At 37.7% G+C, this 24,119-nt stretch overlaps 1 protein-coding gene across 1 annotated transcript in view; it reads right to left on the reverse strand.

The window, feature by feature from the left end:
• The window catches only part of KCNU1 (potassium calcium-activated channel subfamily U member 1), a 129,785-nt gene that overhangs the window by 23,225 nt on the left and 82,441 nt on the right, over nt 1–24,119 (reverse strand). Inside the window, exons 20-22 of the mRNA XM_010348739.3 lie at nt 7,574–7,670; nt 3,821–4,045; nt 2,210–2,399 (exon numbers count right to left, since the gene is read on the reverse strand). Of these exons, the coding sequence (XP_010347041.1) occupies nt 2,210–2,399; nt 3,821–4,045; nt 7,574–7,670 (512 nt within the window). The remainder of the gene's footprint in view (nt 1–2,209; nt 2,400–3,820; nt 4,046–7,573; nt 7,671–24,119) is intronic.

The raw sequence follows: 24,119 nt of genomic DNA on the forward strand, positions 1-24,119 counted from the left end.
ATTACAGGTGTAAGCCACCGTGCCTGGCCTCAAAATGTTCTTAAAATGGGACTTCACTGATGTGACAGTGCCAGATAAGCAGATCTGATGCCTTCATTAGGTGGGTCCTTAGAGTCTGTCTGGATCTATGTTTCCCTGTCACACAAATGGGTATCATCCCATCCAAACAAGCCCAACTTAGCACATTCTTCTTTAACCTTTGCTTTTTATCTTTTCAGATAAGCACATTCATAATGATTCAATACTTTGACATTCCTTTCTTTTCTCTTCGCCTTTCCAATTCTTTTTCCTTCTTTCCTCAATCTCCTTCACCAAACCAGTCAGCTCCTCTTTTAAGGGCAACCTTCTTGGTAACAGAGTACCTGGTATATCATATAAAATCAATATTTTTTGTTGATTGAATGAATACACTATTAAAATCACTAGCTATAAAGGAAACTAAAATTCAAATCATAGGTTTTTTGTTTTTCTAGTCCATATTGAAGGTGAAATTTTAATAATAGTAGTAATAGTAAGAACTATTTGCCTAGACCATCAACTAAATGACTTACGGTGTTGTCAGTTTATCCTGGGCTTATATTGTGCATGCATTTTCATTTCTATATGAATTTATACTGCTTTTAAAGTGAATACTTCTTCTCTGTCCAATTACAGTTACAAGCATGCACATGCACACACACACGCACACACACACACACACACACACACACACACACACACACACAAATGACGAGTGAATCTGTGGAGTGACCCTAATTGCTAAGTTAAGGATTCCTATGGCAGAATACAACAGCACTTTTATGGATCTTCAGATTTGCTCAGCAGAGGTATGGCTTACCCCTCCTGAGTGTGGCTGCTCCTGGCACTTTGATATTCATGAAGTACCTTGTTATTAATTCTGCTTTGCAAAACACCCTGAAATCCTGGTTGCTGGGTCAGCATTGGTTGCTTAGTCAAGGTCTGTCTAACAGCTGACTCAGTTTGCCCACCAAAGATTAGATTACTGTTTTTTCCTTTGTTTCAATAACCTTATATTTTCTTGCATAGCAACAGCGTCTAGGAGTCAGAGAGTTTTCTGGTTTCCCAGTTTGAATCATGAACATTTTTATCCACAGCCATTATCATGGAAAGCCTTGCAATGCCTTCAATGCTAACCTCTTCAGGTGCCATGCAAAGTGGGACAGCTGTGGTCAGAGGTTGCATGACCCAAAGATTGAGTATCTGATCTTGATACAGAGAATCAATCATCCCTGAGTAACATGGTTGGATCCAGGGGATTCCAATCATGACTTACTTTTATTTCTTGAATTGGAAGTCTGTTTTAGACACAGAAAATTCTTTAGTAATAGTACTTTCAGATTAGGTTGAGGGGATGGTGGCCAATTTTTAGAAATAGACTAATGTATACACTTTTTCTCATTTTAGGAAAGAAGAAAAATCACAATTTTGTCATGAGGATTGACCATAGGCATATTTTGGGCACAGTAAAATGTGTGGAAGCTCCTCAGGTGTCTGGCTCACAGCTCATTTGCTGCAATTAAACAAGTATTTGTTAAACATCAACTAAATGACAGTAATTGCAATAGGAGCTGAGAGAAATACAAAGGGAAAAAATAACATGATCCCCATCCTGGAAAGACCCTTGCATCTCTCTCTCACCATTTCCTTCTAGTCTGAAGTTGAAGATGACATTTTAAATCTACAGATGTTAGAAAAGATGTTAGTCTTCTAAACTTCATGTATTGAAATCATCTCAAAAAGTAAAACAGAATCATGGTTCATTCTCTCAACCACAAAACTAAGAATTTTAACTTGATTGCATTATATCTATAAGATCCAATGAGAATTTCTCAATAATAATAATCATACCTATAATAGTACCTCATTAATTAAAATAACATACCACTGTGTTCACTGATAACAAAAATGATAGCACTTCAAAATTGTGTTTTTTTCCTTCAAAATGAAAAAAACCAGTGTTACGTGTTTTTCATTTAGAAGATGCATATCATTTCCCATTTGACTTAGAATTCAAGAGCACTGAACTGTGGGCTATTTCTACTATAGGATTCTCAGGGTTGGAAGGGATTTCAGAAGACATCTGGCCCACTATCCTGCTCCCCAAAATTAAAATACCTCCAAGAGGAGTTAATTCTGTTTACTTTTTCTATACTTCCTAGCTTCTTCCTGCCAGGGGTGCTATTCTCACCTGGCTTTGCAAGTGACGGGCCAGAGGAGGAGTCAGTTCGCAAGGATCTGATGATGAGGGTTGCCATGATGGTTTCTGAGTCTACAGGAGTCTGGCTGCTTGATGACTTGGATGGAGGGGACAAGACAACGCACATGGAACATTGCTCTATGTTGGCCGCATGGAGGTCTCCAGGATAAAGTGCAGATCCCTAATGAAAAGAAAATAGAGAGAGGAGGCACTTGTCTGATGGAGAGATGTTCTATCATGGCTCATGGTGGTGGCTCTTTGCAAGTGACACAATTTTTGAGCTTTGAGCTCCAGCCTTCGCTGAGTTGATGTTAAAACTTAGTTACCTCATATCTGACAAATGTAACCTTATCAATCATTCATATTTTAGTGTGAATAAGTTTCATAGATATTTTCCTGAAAGCAAGTTTGGATGAGACAGAGGAGAGCGGGGAGGGAGGAACACAAGTCCTTGCCACTGACTCAGGTGGAAGAAGAGAGCAGGATCAGGGTAACAGTGATGAGGAAAAACATTCAAAGAAAAGAGAGGGTATGGATCTAGAGGCAAAATGCGCATCCTCACAATACTGCTAATACAAACAGGTGACCCAACTTGCACTCTCTGTGTTAACTAGCAAAGTGGGAGTTGCTTCTTTCTTTGGTGGTAAAACAGAGATTGAGCTCGTTCTGCCTTCAGGTAGGTTGGAGTCTAATATAGTGGAAATTCCTAATACTAGCTGGATCAGGAGATCTGATCTTTTTTCTTTTAATTTCTTTCGATGAATTTAAGCAAGAGAGGTACTACAGGGAATCTTACAGTGGCTTTTTAAAAAAGCAAATGCAATTTGCTACTTGAGAGAATTATTTTTGAAATTTGAAAAGTTTATTATATTAGGTTAGTGCAAAAGGAACCACGGTTTTTGTCATTTAAAGTAATGACAAAAACTGTGGTTCCTTTTGTACTAACCTGATATATTGGCAGTATTATCTCATGAAAATTCAAATGCTTTGGTGCATTTCCCAGTGCAAATAATGGATTTGTCAACCAGGGAAATGGTGGCATAGAATGGGATATAGATCTATGTAACTTCAGGAAAAATATAATTGCAACCACAATACCATAAAAGCAAAATCCCTCCGCTTCATACAGCTTTCAGGGACCATGTGGCATTATATGGTCCACATAAAATGTGTCCAGAAAAGATGGAAAAATTAGAGCACCAAAGGCTGACCAGTATTAGCTTAGGTATAACCATTAAATTACAATCAGATTCAGAAATGCAGAGAAACTCTTATTTGTACAAAGATCATAAAACATGGTGATTTGAGCATTAAGCTAAGAGCCACAACATCTGGATTTAAATCCTAATTTTGTTATTTACTGGCTGTGCAATCTTGGTCAAGTTACTTCCTCTTTCCATGCTTAAAGTTCAACCAATTTAATATCTACCCCATAGGGTAGTTTTGAGAATTAAATGAGTTAATGTAAGTAAAGTATCTAAGAACAGTTCCTGGCATCTGGTAAGCACTGTAGAACTGCAAGTTATTATTATCATTATTAATTCTAGTCCTATTAACATTATAATCCTTATAAATATTCACTATTCCTTTTATGATACTTACAGGCACAATATATATCTGGGGAAAATTCCGGAGAAATCGCCATTCTCTCTGTAGATAGTCCAGAGACCCAACGAACACTATGTCCTTCAGTTCCTGCCGGGTGTAGTTGCTGGCTCTCAAGGGCATTACAAAGTTCCGAAGCCCCACCAGGGCTGAATGGGCATCTCCAAATACACATGCCACAATGTGGTTCTGAAACTCATGTTTCGACTTGTCAGATCGTTTCTAAGGACAAGCATGCCAGAGTCTGGTCATTTTTATAAACAAGATGAGGATCCCTCCAAGCGGGCTCCATCTCCTCCTCCCAACTCCTTTAGGTACATCCACAGCCCTACTTTCATAAAGTGAATAGAATTTTGCAAATTGTTTATAAAACACAGAAGTCATGCACAGGTGGCACAATTACACCTTTTACTTTTTTGTGGAATTTCTTCTTATTTTACTTTCTTTTTAGTTTACTATTAGCCTGGAGTTATCAGCTAAAACTCAGATCAGTATCATCCTCAGAGTGTGAAATCATTGGACCAAATGGGAAAAGTATTTATTGATTTTATTACATATTTTTAGCCTTGTATGTGCCACAGTAAAATTTGGTGAAAACCTAAGACATTCCAAATTCATTGCTAAATCATGTCTTCTAGTGAGTCCTGAAAATTACAGCAAGCTGTATAACATATTGTGGCATTCAGTGAGTTTTCATTCATTAGTTTGAACCATATGAATTTACCTTATTACGGGTCAAAAATGGTTGAATAATGGCAATTTTACATGGTTAAGCTGAATACACTGAACTGATTCTGTAGACTCTTTCCTGAATCAAGGAAATTCATCATGCAAAGTGCATAAAAGGAATAGAAATGTTATAAAAACTTCATTTGATTTCAAACATTTGAATGTATCATACTACCATCAGCATTGCCAACTGTTAACATCGCCTCTGTCTCTAAGTTGAAAATAAAATAATATACACGACACATATGTACGTTTCTCCCACATTCATAGAGACTCATAGAAACAATAAATGTAACCTTTAAAGAATGATATTTCTGTAGAAAACTTATCTTTAGCCTATGTGTGGTTTCTTTCAGAGTATGGCTAATGTCTCCTCTTAATGGCACTGGGATGTGACAGAAAGAACCCTGGACTTGGAGTCAGAAGACATGATTTTGCATTCTGGTTCTATTGTTAGCTATATGACTGAGCAAATTACTAAACCTCTCTCATTCTTAATTTCTTTGTGTTTAAAATGGGGAAAAAAAGTTAATTTTGTTATAGAATGCAATATATTGAAAATATGTATTTCTTACTCACTAAAAGTTGTTCAATAACTACTGATCAAATCTAAAAGTTATTGAATTTCTAAATTTTCAAAGGAAGACACCTAGAATCTGGTATAGAGTAAGTTAAATGTATTTAAATTTCAGCATGAGGGTTTCCTACATTCCTAGACAAACAAAGACTCAGAATACTTCTAATAGATATATCATTCTTCCTTTTGCCAGTACTTTGCTAGGTTAAATGGCAAGCTTCTATGAAACAGGCATTGATGAAATCTAACAGGATAAATAAGTAACATCTGACATTTCAACAATTAGAGTTTACCAAATTAGCATATACTGGGAAATACTATACTGTACTCTCCTTCCGAGAGGGATCTCCCTGCGAGGGAAAATAAAGCTACTTGTCTGGAGAGCCTTTCTAGAGTGATATGAATCTTAACCAAATCTATTAAATAATTGTCTCTAGCTAATCTGATTAGTTTTAACTTGAATAATGAAGCCTCTAACGGTATTTAATGTAACATGTCTAAAGTCCAACAATTGCTCTTCTGAGTAGAACTAAACAACTAGAAACAAGGATACATGGCAGAGTGCATTAATGGGCACAGCTAGAGAGGCAATTTCTCTAAGAAACTGTGGCACAAAACTGTCTCTCGATTAAGAAAAATGGTGGCTACTGGAGGAAGGGAGGATGTCCTATTTGTTCAAAGTAACTTAAACTGACCACTTCTACTTGACCCTTTTGCAAACAAAACCAAGTTTAAAGCCTTCCCGAATTTTGCAATCCAGATACTTCTTTCCTAGGGGTACACATTTCAAATTCTTTAGCATTTTTAAAACTAGAAGGCATCCTAAACTTAACAAAAGACCATCATAAGGAAAACAACAATCATGGCAACCTGTCTGCATTCTTAATAAATATGATCTAATAAAACTTCTTCTATTTCCATCCATTGGTCTCAAATGTCTCAATCTGCAACCAACTTCCTGACCTTTCTAAAGATTTGCCTCCCACTGAAAATATGTTTGGTTTCCTGCTCAACGGATGTTTATTTTGTATAGTTCAGAATAAGACATAATTGCTAAAATGGTGAGTTTCAGCAACCCTAACAGTCTTCCAGTTGGTATGACAGCTCTGACAGTTTTGCGTTTCTGATCAAATGATTGATCACCGTTTTACGAAAGTTGGAATATATTCTGTCAGGACACTGGCGCTGAGCCACAAAGATGTGTGTGTGCATGTGTGCCTCTATCAAAAAAAAGTGAACTAAACTACTTTTGAAAAACAAGAATATATCTATATATATAGATAGATACATATATATATGTGTGTATATATATATTTGTATCAATTAGTTATATATGAAAAAATATATATAGGTTTCATACAGCATGCAAGCAATCTTTTTTTTTTTTTTTTTTTTTTTTTTGAGATAGAGTTGCACTCTGCCACCCAGGCTGGAGTGCAGTGGCACAATCTGGGCTCCCTGCAACCTCCACCTCCTGGGTTCCAGTGATTCTTCTGCCTGAGTCTACTGAGTAGCAGGACTACAGGCATGTGCCATCATGCCCGGCTAATTTTTGTATTTTTTAGTAGAGGTAGGGTTAACCATATTGGACAGGCTGGTCTCGAACTCCTGACCTCTTTATCCACCCACCTCGGCCTCCCAAAGTGCTGGGATTACAGGCTTGAGACACTACGCCCAGCCACAATAATTTTTATTAGTTAAATTTATCAGCTACTAATTTTAAAGTAAATCACTGAGATTATACTTGAGTTTCCAATTCCAGAAAATTATAGTAGGTGGGCATCTAGAAAGCAAATGTCAGACTGTGGATTAGGATACAAGACGTTTTACATCTTAGCTGCAGTCATTTTTGTGAGCTGAATTAGTTTGTCTCCTTGAGAAGAGAGATAAGGACATGACTGCAATATCTACAACGATTCACCCTGGTTGTATGGAGCATTTAGGAGGCATATTTGTGGCTAATGTGTCAAGTCTAAGTAGAGTCAGCTCTAAGAAAAAACTACTACAGAAAATCCAAATTTCAAAACAAATACATTAGAAAAATCCTTATTTACTTAAGAAAAAAAAAAAGACTGCAGATTACTTGTAAACAGTAGGTTTCCCTGGTGCATTTAAATTAATTAGATTTACTAGGAAAACAGCAAAACTTCAGGAGAACATTATTCTGAATAACTGAGTCAGCTAAACTGTTAAAGGAGAGAGGAAATAGTAGAAGACATGTAATTATTTGAAATTCCAGCATATTAATCACATAGGTTTTGTCAAATGCCTCCTGTGATGTTGCATATTATTCATATAGCTATTGGGGTATGTTTTTTTTTTCCTTTTGACAAATTTACAGTTTACAAAGAGAAGTGACAGGTGCTTATGACTGCTATAAGAACATCATTTACCCTAAGAAATGCTTTATCTTGTTTGAGATATGATGATGCAAGATCACTTACCAGAATCACGTTGTCCAAAAGGGTTGTTTTGCACCAGTGAAACATGCCACTGCTATCTAACTGGTCAAAATCTTGTTCTGATTCTTGTAGAAGGGTCCTAAATGGGAAGAATGGAAAGTTAGTTGGGGACTATTTAGAGCTCCTCTGCAACAAAGCCAAGATGTGAAACTCAGTAGAATCTTGAACTCAAAGAAGAGAATAACACAAGTAGAATGACATCAGTTCTGCAAGACTCTAGAATAAAGGTTTATGTCTGAAGAGCACAAAGAGTCCAGCTTGTATCATAGTTGAAGACACACTAAGCATTTTGGGCAATAGCCACATAAAGATTTTTTTTTTGGCCTTAGATTATACATACCTTGAAGGTAGTTATTTCTGCTTTCAGTTTTGATACTATATGATACTGTTATTCATTGACAGATATCATGAGCAGTGATTTTGACACTTTAATATAGAATTTAAATAGCTGTGAGAGATACAATCATGGGTGACATTTCTCTTTTTAGCCTGTTTTCCTCCCCTCTCCTTTCCATATATTTTCCAAAATGGGTCCCTGTTGAAATATCCTTATTTAGTAAATACTTTTTGCATTCTTTCAAGCTTTCATCACTGGTCTGCATTTGCCTAGACCTTGTTCTGATCTTGATCTAAGTCTTGGCAATGCCATCCATGTGGTCATTCCACAATGGAGTTAGACACATGCTTGTTTCATAATATATTCAATATTTGACAGGGTTGGATGATCTTCTGAAAAATCCCACTCTCATCCTAAGGAATGCATATTTACTGTCAAAGAATAAGAAAACCCTTGTCAAATTACAGAAAATTGAGAGTTAGAAAGACTTATATAATTCAGGAAAATCTAGGCTTACACTGCAGGAAAAACCTCAGTGTTCCCAGGGCCTAACACAACACAGCTTACTACTTCTCACCTGCACTATATATTTCACTCAGGTGAAAAGGTGTCTCTGCTCCACACAGCCCTTTAGAGCCTGAGGAACAGAGGCTGTATCATCTTATGGCCTCAACATCTGGAACATGCATCCTCCTCAGTCATCAGGCAAGAGAGAAGAAAGAACTAGAGAACCAAGCCTAGGTCTCTAAGTGTCCTGGCCCAGGGTCACTTGCTTTATTTTTCTCTCATCTCATTAGTCATGTGGCTCCTGCTGACTTTAAGAGGCCTGGGAAACATGGGAAGTAACTTGAAATGTTTGGTGAGCATTTCTGTCTCTGCCAGAGACTTTAAAGACTACCCTTCCTTATTTTATGAATAAAAGTCAAAGATCTAACAAAGTGCAAAGCTGGCATTTGAATAGAGTACTGAGCTTGATGTTACCAACCTCACCATATTCAGTTCTGCTTTATTTCCTGAGTGAAGGGACAGGTAAGTGGGGTTATGTGATTAGCTCTGTCCAAAAAAAGGTGAGAAAAGATGGCTCAGGCAGTGAGAAGCTCCCAGGTAAATCTTCTCTCTAGCCTGCCAGTGGGCACCTTGAACTGAGTGCCATGGCCTACTTAGTCTGTGCTGGACATGGAATGTGAACAAGAAATAAACGTTTCATGTGCTCAGCCACTGAGCTTTCATAGCTGTTACCAGGGCATACATACATCCCATTCTAAAACCAATTCCTTTTGCAAAACACGTGTTCCATGGTATATTTGTAACTGGAGATGTCCTAGAGTAACCCAAGTTTGAGAGGAATGGCCCCTCTTTGAGAGTCATTGATATGGTCTGGCTGTGTCCCCACCCAAATCTCACCTTAAATGGTAGTTCCCATAATCCTCATGTGTCATGGGAGAGACCCAGTGGGATGTAATTGAATCATGGGGATGATTACTCTTATGCTGCTCCTGTGATAGTGAGTTCTCAGAAGAGCTGATTATTTTATAAGGGGTTTCCTCTGCATTCATTCTCTTTGCACTTCCCCTTCCTGCCACCATGTGAAGAAGGATTTGTTTGCTGCTTCTTCTGTCGTGATTGTAAGTTTCCTGAGGCCTCCCCAGCCATGCTCAACTGTGAATCAATTGAACCTCTTTCCTTTATAAACGACCCAGTCTCAAGTATCTTTTTTTTAGTAGTGTGAGAATGGACTAATATAGTCACAGTGTGCTTTGGCCTGTGAAAGGTTCTGATGGTAGAATACAAAAGGATTTCTGCAATATAGAAATCCTTTAAAATTTAGATAATCGAGTGTTTCACAACTTATCTGACCACAAAAGCTTTTACTGTTTACTTACATACTTACTTATTTTATTTATTTATTCAAAAGAATCTGTTATTATCCCCTAAAACATTTTGGAATACACTGTACTGTGTCACACTACAGATTCGGTCCTGCTCATCTCAGATGTAACTGATGACAAAGCTTTCCCACCAGGTTTTACTCTACATTTTGGGAGAAATACAACCTATTCCCCTTCATGCTTCAGGCTGAAGGGGTTTCCTTGTGAATTAATATAGCTATTATTCAACACCTGGCCCCCAAACTCGGACCTCAACATAATGACAAGCAATTTTGCTTTCCTCAAACAGGTTAGCTTCTAGATTGCTATCTTAAATCACTTTTTTTTTCAGACAAAAGAATTTATTCCAACTTAGATTGGTATGTCAAAGTTAAAGTAATAGGACAGAGGGTCTAGGCAGAGAAGCCAGGGTAGGGAGAATGGGACACTAGAATTGGATTTGGAAAGGCAGAGAGGGTAATTCTTTGTAAAAGTGGCCAAGGTCTTGATGCAATCCTTAATCTCCTCTTGCACTTAAGAACTACCTATAAACTTAGTGGGTTTAGTAAATTCTAATCATTTGCCTAGCTAGATGACATAACATATAAGTTTCAAGGTGAGCTTGACCAAAATGGGTTGCCCTGTTCATTCAAATTAACACGTCTTTTGGCAATTTACATATTTATAAGTCATGAGTTCTAACTCATGGTGTTTCTCCAACACCAAATTCCAAAAGCCCCACAGACTCTCTTAATTGTACCAGACAGGACCTTGGTGATAGCCTTATACCAAGCTTGTTAATGGGACTCACCAAAAAACACACCTAATACCTGAGTCTGGTCTTGATTTTTATCAGGATTTGGAGAACTGATGAATGATATTATTCATTCATAGAACCTCTTTCTCTCCATGAGTTGCTTCCTAGACACTCTCCCTAGGATTTCTCAGAACATATGTTTAAATGCCATAATCAAGTTGGTAGTGACTGTCTTTCGGGGACCCTTTAAGAACAATTTGGAAATAGCTATGTTACCTTCTAGGAGGTGGTTCCCTGCTGTCTGCCCTCAGCACTCAAGTCTACAGCTGCTGCTATTACTTTCCTTCTGGTCACTTTTTTCAGCCTTTTCCCGGTTCCCCTCCTTCTCCACCCTTTCCACCCTCATAATAAATGAAGAGTCTTTGGTCTGGTAATTAAATGCCCTTTTGGCAAATTTAAGATGATCTTCTCCCAAGCACATTTTAACATGACTCAGAGTAGTGAATCAATCACTGTACATTTTTATCATAATAAAAACGTGATATATGTATACAAGCTGTCACAGACAACATTTTTCTTCATTCTAATGTTATGAAAAACAGATATGCCTTAAAGGAAACACCAGTTGGAGACCGATATTTTAAAAAATGCTGGAGGAGACCCACTTCATCATAAAGGCATCCATCTGGTGTCCTTGCCAAAGCAAAACCGAATGCAATTTACATCACCATCACTTAACTAAAGCCCCCTTCTGCCATGTGCTTTGCAAGTGACATGATCCTCACAGAAACATACTCTCCTAAACAGACTAATAAATCATTTATGGGAATGTTCAGCACTAGCAGTCTTAGAACATGGAAGCAAGGAATAGGGAAAGGTAGCCATGGGGTACCGTTCAGTTCAAAAACCACCCGTTGAAGCCTGACCAAGGTGGAAGGAGGGGCTTTGTGTATGGGAGAGTCTGGCAAGAAACATGCAGGGAATTACACGGAGTGGCCTTCAGCAGGATGTGTTTGGGATGAGGATGGGGTTGGTTCCCTGGTCATAAGTTTTGCTTCTTACTGCCCAACAATGAACTGCCCAAGGGTCATTGCTTCCTGGGAGCATGCAGGAAGCAATGAACCTTGAAATGTTCTCAGAGTCCTGTGTCCATCTTCCACCTTTGGCAGCTGCTGGATAAGAACAATTTTTGCAGCCTGCCCACTTGTGGCTATGTAGAGCAGCACGCAGATCAGCGCTCCTTTCTGATGACTGCTTTTCTTTGGGTTGCTTTGATATGCATGAAGACTCTGTTTCATGAGTGTATGCTTGAATGTGTTCCAGCAGGGAAAGGCAGCTCTGTTTTCTGTGACCATTCTGAATAGAACTTCTATTCTCCCATTTTTTCCAGCAACTTATCCTGTATAAACCCCATCAGTTAAAGGAAAAAATAAATAAACCCTGTGCTTTTGGTTGCCAGTGGTGGCACCTGACGAGAGAGACCAAACCATGTGAGAAAACTTCTATTAAGATAGTGGACTAGGTTTCACTGTGCCAGGTCAGGAGGCATAGTTTCCAAGAATGTAAATTCATCACCATCATTTTCTCTAACTTGCAGATTTGACTCAGATGGTTCTTGAAAGTGATCTGCCAAAAAATGAGATCTTCCACTGTCTCTATGATTCTTTTTTTTTTTTTTTTTGTAGGCCTCATTTTCGGCTGTGTTAGAAAATCCTTGCTTATGACCATTCTACTTGAAATTTCCTTAAAACCCCACAGTTGGCTTGTAAATTCTTAAGAGAGAGTTTTCTGGACTGGATGCAGAGCAATATATTTTTGGGGCAAGATTTGAGTGTCACAGAAATAACAACTTTCATGAAGTTCTAGCATAGAGGAAAGGAGGGAGGAGAATTTGTGTGTCCAGCAGTCTGAGTGGCTTTCTTGGTTCAATCTTTTGAAAACTCCATTGTAACTGCGATTTGAACATAATAGCAAAGTTTTAAACAAAAATCGGGAAAAAAGTCCTGTGTCCCAGGATGCCTTTGATGGTTCTGAGATTTTTGTATACTGAAGGGCTACATCTGCCCTGTTTTCAATGACTTTATATTCGGTTTATACCTGACTTGGAAATACTCACTTATGTTAATTCTGATGACTTCTGTATGTGACGGGGAAAGAAATCACCTAAAATTGGGAAATGTAAGGACCTGTTACATAATCAGTGAGATTCTATTCACATATCCCCTCCCACACTTACACATATACTGTAGTCAAATATTAGAATCTTAGCCTAATCTTTATGGCCACATTATGTTTTAATTTTTCTGGATTTCATCTAGTTGCCATTTATTCATTACAAGGCATTTTATTTTACCTTGGAGGGAAATTTGAGGTTTAAAAAAATTGACAGTTTTATATAGTTCATTTCCACAAGAAGCTGTGTATGGGCAAGCTGAAAAGAGATCCTGTGAGCACCAAGAAACTTTCAGGACCAAGCAACTGGAGCATAATTCACCCTCCCTGTTAGAAAGTCCTCTGTGATCCCTTCCTTTTCCATGAGGAGTGAAACAGGCACCAAGCTCTGTGTCTTGCATCTAGCTTGGCCAATTAATCCTTGCTGCTACTCTTTTACTAGGTAAAATTTTAGAAAGACCTGCCGTGAAATCTCATGGCATGTGACATACATTGACAACAGCCTTGTTACTTCCAAAGAACCAAGCCCCTTTGGTTGCCGCCTGAAAAAACTGGTCACTCTGTTGCCCAAATGGGGATACTTCTTTGTGCTAATTTGTAAAGCTCTCTGGGAGGAAGAGGAAGAAAGAACAAAACACTTGAAATATTATGCCTAGAAAGCCTTCCATAGTTGTGCAGAAAACTTTCTACACTTCCGTGTTTATTGATGAGTTCTACTGACATTTAATGAAAGAGAAGATAGCTAGGTGGCCAATATCCCTGAAACTTTTTAAGATAAACAGGTTCTGTATTCTTTAACCTCTCTCTGCTTCCTGGTCACTCTTGATTCTTTGCACACGCAGATTCTTCATGAAGTCATTGTAAAATTATAAATTTTAATAGTAGGGATAGTATTATTTTAAAAATATCTATAAATGGTATTTTTAAAAAGAAGTATATAAAAATTCAGGATATAATTGTATTCGTATAATCTTCTCTCAGTCTACGTAGGAGAATGTAAACTGTGTTATAAGGTAAACTTGATCAGCTGTGAACAGAGTGTTCTGTTTGCATTTAAATGCTGCTTTACAGATGGTCTCCATCAAACTCATGACCTCTGTTTTCAATATTTACAATCTAAAATCTCCACAAAGGAATTCTTTTTTTTCTATCTCCTAGCTTAGAAGTTAGATCCAAGGTCAGAGTGGCCCCAGCCCAGGTGAGGCAAGACTAGGATAGAGTTTCAATTAGATAAGCCCACAACTGAGCACATATTTTAGCATCTTTCTGTTAAGCTTTGCTTTATTTCTGATGAGTAAAAACTGATAGCTTTTCTGCAGAGTCTTTTCTGTGAAAACATTTGTATAGGTATCTTTGAGCATAAATTGTTACCAGATGAAAAGAGAAATATAAAAAGACAATTTTCCTATTTCTCACCCATTCTGCAGATAAACCCTCATTTAAATCCCTTTATATTTCATGGATATTGCATTTGGGATTTTCTACAATGTGAGGACAAATGAGACATGACCCAGAGCAGTGGGTACCTTTAATAAAAGTCAGAGTCTGTGCCCTGTGCAGAAAAGCCTGGGGCTCAGAGCAAGTCTCAACCCTCATGGGAGTAATGTCCTCAGCCAAATTTTTTTCAGCAGACAGTTGTAGTTTTAGGTGCTCTTTCCCACACTCTTCAACACTTTCTAAATATCAACTGGCATAGTAAGCATAGAGATTGATCTAAATAAAATATATTTCCCTCTCATACACAGCTGTGGGATAGTTTTCTTCGTGTATTGGGCAAGGAACTGAACACTGAAGTCAGTTACTCTGACACCTCCAATCTTAAAACACAAATGCAAATTTCAGACACAAGACTGTTTTTTACTTTTTCTCCTTTTGGTGAGGTATGGCTATGAGGAGTAGAAACATGAGGTATCTGAAAACTACCTCTCTTTTCATTGTATTGATCCACTTCTTAAGGTTTTAAGGGATTGAGCTCAGGTCAGAGTTCAACATGACATAAATGCTTTCCTTATGCAGTGGGTTAGGAGGCTTGGCTTGGAAAATCATCAACATAAATATTTCACCAAAGAAATTGGGATGGGAAACAATAGCACCCCTCAAAATGTTACTGGTGTGAGGTGCACATGTGTTCGTGTGTGTGAGAGAGGGATAGAGGCGGTAGTTATCAAACTCTGCAGAGGAAACTAAAATAATTACAGGGTATGTGGATATTATGACTGCCTTTTCTCTAGAAATCGGAAGCCATTTGTGAAGTCTTATTCATATTGCTTTGTTTCTCTGAAATCCCTGTGGCTGAATGTTGAAATGGAGTCAACATAGTGTGCTGGTGATTACAGATTTTTGAAAACATTGGAAGGATTCAATGATGTGTTGAGGGCCACAGACATTAAAAATTTCCTTACATCTGGAAGCCATCACTGGAGGAAAGCCTGTGAATGCAGGCATCCTGAGTGTTAAAACTTTTTACTTGCATCAGCAACCTGTCAAGAAGCAATGGAGATAATGGAAATGGAGGCCATTTGGGATCACTCATGACATGGAGTCCTCCCAGTCTGTATCTTACACAATGGCTATTTTTTAAAAGGAACGTGCCTTGATTAAAGATGAAAACTTAGCATTAGGAGTCTTTTGTGGGAGGGAAAAGGTTGTGAATACTGTTCTTTAACAAGAAGATGTGATTAGTGTAGGGTTGTGACTAGGGCTGGAGGGTAAGTGTCAGGATATTTTAGTGGACTGTAGAAGAGGTGCCCGGTGAGATAGCCTCAGTAAGGCAGGGGGCACTCATATTTGATGTTTCCTATGATTTAGTTCCTTAAATTAAAGGTGAATGAGAATGCAAGGGGGTAAGAAGGAGAATATTCACCCTGCTCTGTTCATCTAGAATTTGAAATGAAGTTTCTAAAGGTCATTAAGTCCTAGGCTTTCCTGGTGTGTGACTCTTGGTGGCATTCATATCTGGATTCCTTGAAGCTAAGACCTGTTGCATCAAGAAACTATATAGATGTTCCACTTCTTATCCTAAAGTTCCAGAGGGAAATACTGGAAGTCATTTATTTCCTTGTAAATGTTTTTACTTAGTTGCAACCATTTATGGGGGGAGAGAAAAAGACAGCGAGAGAAAGAAAAAATGATGCTATAAACTTTGTGGGAATTTTTCTACAATTTAAAAATCACCACCAAACATATACATACACACAGCTTTTGGCAATAAATTTTGTTTATATCTAACCAAAATGTCTGTATAATGGAACCACTGTGCATGCTGATAAATGAGTTTTTACTCAGACGTTTTTGCTATTGTCTCATAGCAAGAGCAAAATCTCCCTATGGTTTACCACTAGTTATAACTCAGGCAGCACATGCCTCTCTCTCTTTACTGCTCTTGGGGAATAAATGAAAGTTGCAACATTGTGTACTGTCAAAGCTTTTTTAGGTGAACAGCCTTGGCTTTTATAGACTAGAATCAATTGGTATCTGTTTGAAACTATCTTAATACAAATATAAATAATATTTCCCTTCCTGGTGATCAGTTTCTTGATTATTTTTCAAGAAATAATGTTTTCCTATCATATATTTCTTTTTAATATCAAAAGCCCCATTGAAATAGATTCCCAATCATGTCTAAGCTCTTTTTACTATGTGAAAAAGAAAATAAAATGCATGTTCTCTGAAATCTTCTTCCAATCCCTTCTGTGACCTTAAAGGAGCTGACCTTCTTTCTCAGGGTTCCAGGGTAAAAGAAAAACACTAATGACACCAAATTTTAGGTGTCTTAATGATCATCACATTCTATTATTTGATTACTTTATCTACTGTACTATTATTTTTTGTTTCTGTGGAAAATTGAAATTATGTAATTGAGTCAATTTCTCTTTAAAAGTATTATTTACCCCTACTTTTCTCAATTTTCCAACAACCTATTAATCTAAACTCAAAACATTTATTAACAGTTTGGAGTGAAAATTATTGCCTTTGTCAAATTATCATAACTCTAACCTTCAACTATTGTTTCCAGACATCTGATGTGATACTGGTCATCTTAACTATAGAACAGAATTGATAAATTTTATTTTGTAAAGAGCTAGATAATAAATATTTTAAGCTCTGCAGGCCAAGAGACTAAATCGATACTATGTAGGTACCTGATGTTTAAAATATAATAGTTTAACAGTTTAAATTTCTTAAATTATAGGTTTACTAATGAAAAGAAAATAATTTATAAGAGATTTTTCAAAATTGACATTCACAATTATTCTTTATAATCAAAATTAATTGCAAATGTTTATATGTTAATGTTGACCTCTAATGAAATTTAACATATTTATATTTTAAAATATCTCTTCACACAGATAGGTACTACCAAGTACTGATAGTGCTCCAAGAGCATATGATTCTATAATAATTGAGCATATTTATTGCTTTGAGGGGATTTATAAAATTTTATTAGATTCTTCTTTTAGTATTTGCCTTTTAGCATGTCATTATATTACAGATTAATCACTTGCAATAAAACTTTAGGTAGAAATTTCTCAACTGCATTGTCAAATAAACTTTGAAATATAGAAATTTCCTTAGCACTTCCATCAAGGTCTAAAAAGACAATGCTGGAACTGCGATCAGAAAACATAACCACAGAAAATTTGTGTGGAAATAGTGATCTCTTTTTTTATTTTAGCTTTTAACAGCATGGGAAGTATATAAAGAAGCATGACATTATTTGTGATTCAAAGATTGATAATTGTCACTGTAATTATCATGAATAAATTTCACATATTAGTTCTGCTTTGACTTTTAATTTTAAATTTGTTAACAGAGATGATGAAACCTGCACTGAATGATAAGTTTTGAAGTCATTTAGTGTTCCAAAATAGTGGTTGAGAACACAGTTCTTCTTATTCAGAAACATTTTAATCTTGATCCAGATTTTAAAAATAACACAAAAGACCAGGGACAGTGGAGTGGCTCATGCCTGTAATCCTAGTACTTTGGGAGGCTGAGACAGGCAGATTACTTGAGGCCATGAGTTCGAGACCAACCTGGCCTACATGGTGAAACCCCATTTCTACTAAAAATATAAAAATTAGCTGGGTGTGATGGTCAATGCCTGTAATCCCATTTGAACTTATGGGGCAGAGGTTGCAGCAAGCTGAGACTGTGCCACTGCACTCCAGCCTGAGTGACAGAGCAAGACTCTGTCTCAAAAAAACAAAAACAAAAACAAATAAAAATCACAAAATACTTCATTACTGTAAGTTCTTAAACTGATATGTGGTAGGGTAAGTCAGGATATTCAGCTTTTATTTCTTAAAAACTTTTATGGAACTAACAATGATGAAATTCAGGAGAGCTAATGAAATTCACCATTGACACTTCTGGTTAAATAATTCGTGATAAATTCATACATTTTTCACTGGATACTTTCTGATGGATAACACAATAAGGAACTACAGTCTTTATGCATTTAACATTTTACTAACTTTGTAAATTTGTCTATCTAGGACTGTTTCTGCTCCACATGCATTTTGGTATCAGTTGTAATACATCTTAGCAGATTCCTCTTCAGATTGTACTGAATTAGTGTTTTCTGAATGTCTTTGAATATATCTTCACATGTAGTTGTGCCATGCAGACTATTCACAGAGGCCATTTAGGCACTTCAAACTCCGCATTGACTCCTCGAATAAACAATAACTAAGTTGTATCAGTAATGTATGTTAATACATTAAAAGCTGAGAGAAACCACTCACAATTATCTTCCTTATTTTTAAGTGACTATTGATAGATATTGCTTCTAATGTCTTCAGTTCTTCCAGCAATGATTTTTGCTGAAAGACTAATGGTATACTTTGGTAGGTTTATTTTGTCTGGATACATTTTTTTGCCTGCTGCAATCACAATTTAATTGATTCACCATCAGTAAATGACTTTTCTTGCTTGGCTAACAAATAAGCCACTCGGAAACAAACTTTGGTTGCAAATTCTGCTGTGCTAAGATATTCTTTCAAAATTTTGTAATTTTTCTAACCATGGCTTACCTGAGAATTGAGAATATCTTGGTAAGTGCCAAGTTTGAAAATATCAACATATGTTGTATTCTTTTACCTCAACTATACTTTCATTGCAAATTAAACACAATGCTTTTGTATGGCAAACTATATAAAAACATGTAGTGAAGTGGATTTTGACTTCTAAACTAGAAAACGGCCTGACAATATTTTAAAATAACATTTACACGGACCAAAGATATCACAAATACTTAGCGGCATTTGTTAATGGAAATTTTTTTGATGAATTATCTATAATTCTAACATTTTTGGATTTTTGGTTTGCAGATTAAAAGTATAAAGTTAGAGATGAAGAAAGGCATTGCTGCAAAGAGACAGTCTTAAACCAGCTTAATGAAGCATTACAAATTTAATAGAAAGATGAAAAATAAACTATAAAAAATAACTACAAGGGATGTTCTTCCAGAATGGCAGAGTAAGAGCCTCTGAATATTCACTATTCTAAATAAGCAAGAAAAATATTGACAAAAATTATCAAAATCAAAATCTTCAGAGTCCTGGAAATAAATCAGAGACCTGAAGCAATGTGAAGTATTTATTTAAGAAAAATGGTGAGATCTTGGTAAGAACAATAAGCTTCATGGCATTTTGAGAAGTGCTATTCTCATTCTGCTCTCCTTAGCTCAACAGCAGTCTTCAAGATTAGAAGGCTTACAGTAACAATAGCTGTGAAAACCAGCAGTCTAGCAGCTGCTAGAGAAAAAATAATAGATACGAAGTTGTTAAAATTCCTCATTCACAGAATATGTTACTATTTGAGCTTTCCAGCAGCTCTCTGGAAATGCCCACTCAAAGGGGTTATCTTTATTTGGCCTGAGAGCTTCCTCAGTGAAATTTTTCTTGAGACAATTAAAAAAAATAATCAGTAGTAATATTTTAAAATGGAAAATACTTGAGATATAGGTAACAATGTGGCAAAAAAAGGCATAAAAATCTTCAAAAGAAAAAGCTGAAGAATTAGAAGTCTATAGAGAGGGCCAGGTGTGGTGGCTCATACCTGCAATCCCAGCACACACGAAATCATAAACAGAACTTAAGGCCATCTGAGACTTCATCATACAATTACATAATCTTCCTGTATCCCACACATTATCACCACACCAATAGGGCTTCAGTATTACGAAAATCAATTACAGTTGAAATAGGTGCAAGGAACGGATTACTGAAGACGTATTTCTTAGGGAAACTCAAAGACAATAAAGAAGACAAAAGCAATGACACTAGCGGGTCTTCTTTCTGAGGCTGTGACCACAGCATGGATCTTAACTCCCCATGTTCCTCCGTTCTTCTTGATACAGGGCTAGAGTGGGGTACATGCCATTCCTTCAGCTGAGACAAAGCCCTGGGAAGTCTTTTTTCCCTGGAGAGCAGGCCCTTGTCATGGAGAATGCTCTAGTTGTATTTCTTTTGAGACTAAATCTTGCTCTGTCACCTGAGTTGGAATGCAGTGGCATTATCTTGGCTCACTGCAACCTCCACTGGCTTCCAGGTTCAAGTGATTCTCCTGCCTCAGCCTCCTGAGTAGCTGGGATTACAGGTGTCCACCACCATACCTGGCTAATTTTTGTATTTTTAGTAGAGATAGGATTTCGCCATGTTGGCCAGGCTGGTTTTGAACTCCTAACTTAAAGGTTGTGTGTTTTTTTTTTTTGAGATGGAGTTCTGTTCTGTCACCCAGACTGAAGTGCAGTGGTGCGATCTCGGCACACTGCAACCTCCGCCTCTTGGGTTCAAGTGATTCTTCTGCCTCAACCTCCTGAGTAGCTGGGATCATGAGCACCCACCATCTTGCTCAGCTAAATTTTGCATTTTTAGTAGAGATGGGTTTCATCATATTGGCCAGGCTGGTCTCCAACTCCTGACCTCAGGTGATCCACCCTCCTTGAGCTCCCAAAGTGCTAGGATTACAGGCGTGAACCACTGCGCCCAGCCTCCGGTTGTATTTCACAATGGTTACCCTTTCTCACACCCTGCCAGAGTCTCTGAAGGAATTTTTCTAGGCTTTTCACTTGAAAAATCCTGGAACCTGGTATGATTCCAGAAGGCAGAATCCTCCAAAGTGTGTTCCCCACCCCCAGAGTTTCTCATTCTATACTTATCTAAACTCAGCCTCTAGTAATGCATCCCAATTATCATGTAAATGTTCCTACTAGTTGAGCGGATCTCAGCTGCGATTCTCCACATTTCTGGATGATGGTTTTCCCTACAACCTCAGTTTTCCAGATGGGCCAAGGAAAGTCTCTAATGTTCAGTTTGCTTAGTTTTTTATTATTTTAAGGACAGGAGTGATGACTTCAAAGATCTTCACACGTCAGAGTGGAAACTGGAAATTCAATCACAGCTTTCCTTATTCACTAAAACAGGGTTCAGAGACTGGTTTTCCCAGGCCACAGAAACTGGAGGCTTGGTTTTCTTTTTCTTTTCTTTTCTTTTCTGTCTTTTTTTTTTTTTTTTTTTTTTTTTTTTTTTTTTTTTTTTTTTTTGAGACGGAGTCTCACTCTGTGGCCCAGGCTGGAGTGCAGTGGCGTAATCTTGGCTCACTGCAACCTCCACCTCCCAGGTTCAAGCAATTCTCCTGCCTTAGCCTCCAGAGTAGCTGGGAGTATAGGTGTGGACCACCACATCTGGCTAATTTTGTACTGTTAGTAGAGACATGGTTTCGCCATGTTAACCAGATTGGTCTAGAACTCCTGACCTGAGGTGACATGCAGGCCTCAGCCTCTCAAAGTGCTGGGATTACAGGTGTGAGCCACTGCACCCGGCTATTGGTTTTCAAATGTGGTTCACATCATGGCATATCTCAGCCACCCATTTAACCTGAGAACTCCCCTTTCAGTAACTAAATACACTTTCTTCACGGGTCATTATGATGTGATTTATGACATATGTGCAATTGTCAGAATTACTGTGGGTAATTAAAATATGAAATTAATGCTGCCAGGGGCTTCAGTCCCTCTCAATGTCCTCGTTAAAAATCAGGAGCTGACCAAATTATAAATAGACTGGTTTGCACAAGTTCCCAGCAAAACCTAATTATGAAGCTTATCTTTATTCTATCAGAACTCACTCCATTTGTCATGCAAATTCTGAAAATGATGAACTTATTTTATGTGCTGGAATTGTTGAATTAATAATAAAGAGGTAGGTAGCGGTAATTAGCCATTACTATGAAACTTCATTACGTCAGGTCACTCTGGGTCAAAGTTGCATGTCTTCCCAACCCCGCACCCAACACAACGAAGATGTATCTCTACCTTTAAGATAGTTTAATACATGGTTTAATAGTTTTAGTGAATTTATGATAACTTTTTAATATAAGAGCTAAACTACGAGAAGGAAAAGAGTTTATGAACTCTGCATGAGGTAGTATTTTGGAACTGGTTGGACACAGATATTTGGCAATTATAATCAGCAGAAGTCTTTTTTATTTTTATTTTTTGACAGGGTCTGGCTCTCTGTCATTCAGGCTGGAGTGGAGTGACATCATCTCAGCTCACTACTGCCTCGACCTCCTGGGCTCAAATGATCCTCCCACTTCTGCCTCCCAAGAGGCAGGACTATAGGCATGTGCCACCACACCTGGTTAATTTTTATATTTCTTGGTAGAGGCAGGGTTTCTCCATGTTGCCCAGGCTGGTCTTGAACTCCTGGGCTCAAGTGATCCTCCCACTTCTGCCTTCTCAAGTGCTGGGATTATAGGTGTGAGCCATGGTGCTCCGCCAGTGGAGGTCTGTCCTTCCAGAAAAGGCAAAGCACAGCAAGAAGAAATTAGTTACCCTGAAGTTGTTTTGGATATGACAGCTGGAACAGGAGTAAATGATAAAGCTCAAAGCTTTAGATGATTATGTCTCATCTTCTCTCTAATTTTACAGATAGGAAAGTTAGCCTGGAGATAATATATGGCTGCCAATTAATAAGAGAACCAGACATAAAGCCTAGTGCCACATGTCTCTTCTTTAAAGCATGAGAAGCTACCAACTGATAAGGAAATTGGTGAGCATCACCTTTCTCAGCAAGGGAATGGTGAGAGAACATTGATGGCTGGTTCACACTAAGTGTCCAGGGAAAAGAAAAGGTAATTTACTGATTGTTCAGCTTGGTGAATTATAACCTCTCATGAGACAAGAGAATTACTAAGCAGAAACACAGACATCATGATGCTATTCAGAAGATGCTAAGAATTTTGATGACTCATTCAGTATATCTCTGGATAAGCAAAAGTAAATAAAATGCAAAAGATAAGGAAGAGAGAAAAGAGATGGATAGAAAAAAGGGAAGGCGAAGAAAGAAAAAAGAGATATGCATATTTTATAGATTGATGCAACATTTAAGAGTTACATGTTTATGTATCAGCCTATGGGAGCCCAGTGCTGCCAATTTGGTGGGGACAGTCGGGTTTATACAAATGTCCCTTAGGAGAGGCAATGGGAAAAAAGAGGCAGAGAAGGGGCAAGAAGTATCTCTCACAGGAATACAGAAATTCTAGCTAGGCATACATAACTAATTGGCTGCCTTTATGAACTTATCTGAAATTCACCCTTTTACACACTGGGTTAAGTACAGAAAACTTTCTGTGCTACTCAAGAATGAGATCTCACATGAAAAGGAACAATGTTGTGAACTTTGCCTGGAAGGAGACAGTCCTCTGTAGTCCTGCTTGTTTTAGGGGTGACTGATAAATATGCACTTTCAAATGGGCTTATGCAAATGACATCCTCACGCGAATGAGACAAACAGAAACTCATATGTAAGGTCCTTTTGGAAAAGACATAAAAGAAGAAGTGATTAAGACAAGGGAATCAAGAGGTGTGGTAAGAGAGAATGGGTCTCTTTTTTGGGGGAGGCGGTAGCTGACTGCCTGCAAATCACTCCTAGGAAAGCAACACTTTTAAGAAATGGTGGAGAAAAGGCTGAACATTTAGGGATCTGGGGATGAGGAGATGAGTAACAGAGACTGACAAACTCGTGAAGATACAGAGCTTTACAGGAGAGAAGGTAAGAATCTGGCTGTAACATGGTGACTCAAATACCTATCTTTGACAAACGTAGGGGCCAGTAAGCTTGAATGTGTGTGCATGAGAGAGAGAAAGAAAGAGAGAGAGATTTGACTTTTCACAACACCACCATGAGGTAGGCAGGAAAAAATATTTTTATCCATTTTTTATGATGAAGAGAAATTAAGTGACTCACTTAAAGTCCCAAGACAGTGAGCAATGAATTTGAATTCCAGACACTCAGGCTTTGTGTCTAGTATCTGTTCCTCTGCAATATGCTGGTACTTTGTGTAATTATTCAGAATGAACGTAGTAGTGGATGTGGAGACTAGGTG

The sequence above is a fragment of the Saimiri boliviensis genome, chromosome 13, assembly GCF_048565385.1.
Source record: "Saimiri boliviensis isolate mSaiBol1 chromosome 13, mSaiBol1.pri, whole genome shotgun sequence".
NCBI lineage: Eukaryota > Metazoa > Chordata > Mammalia > Primates > Cebidae > Saimiri > Saimiri boliviensis.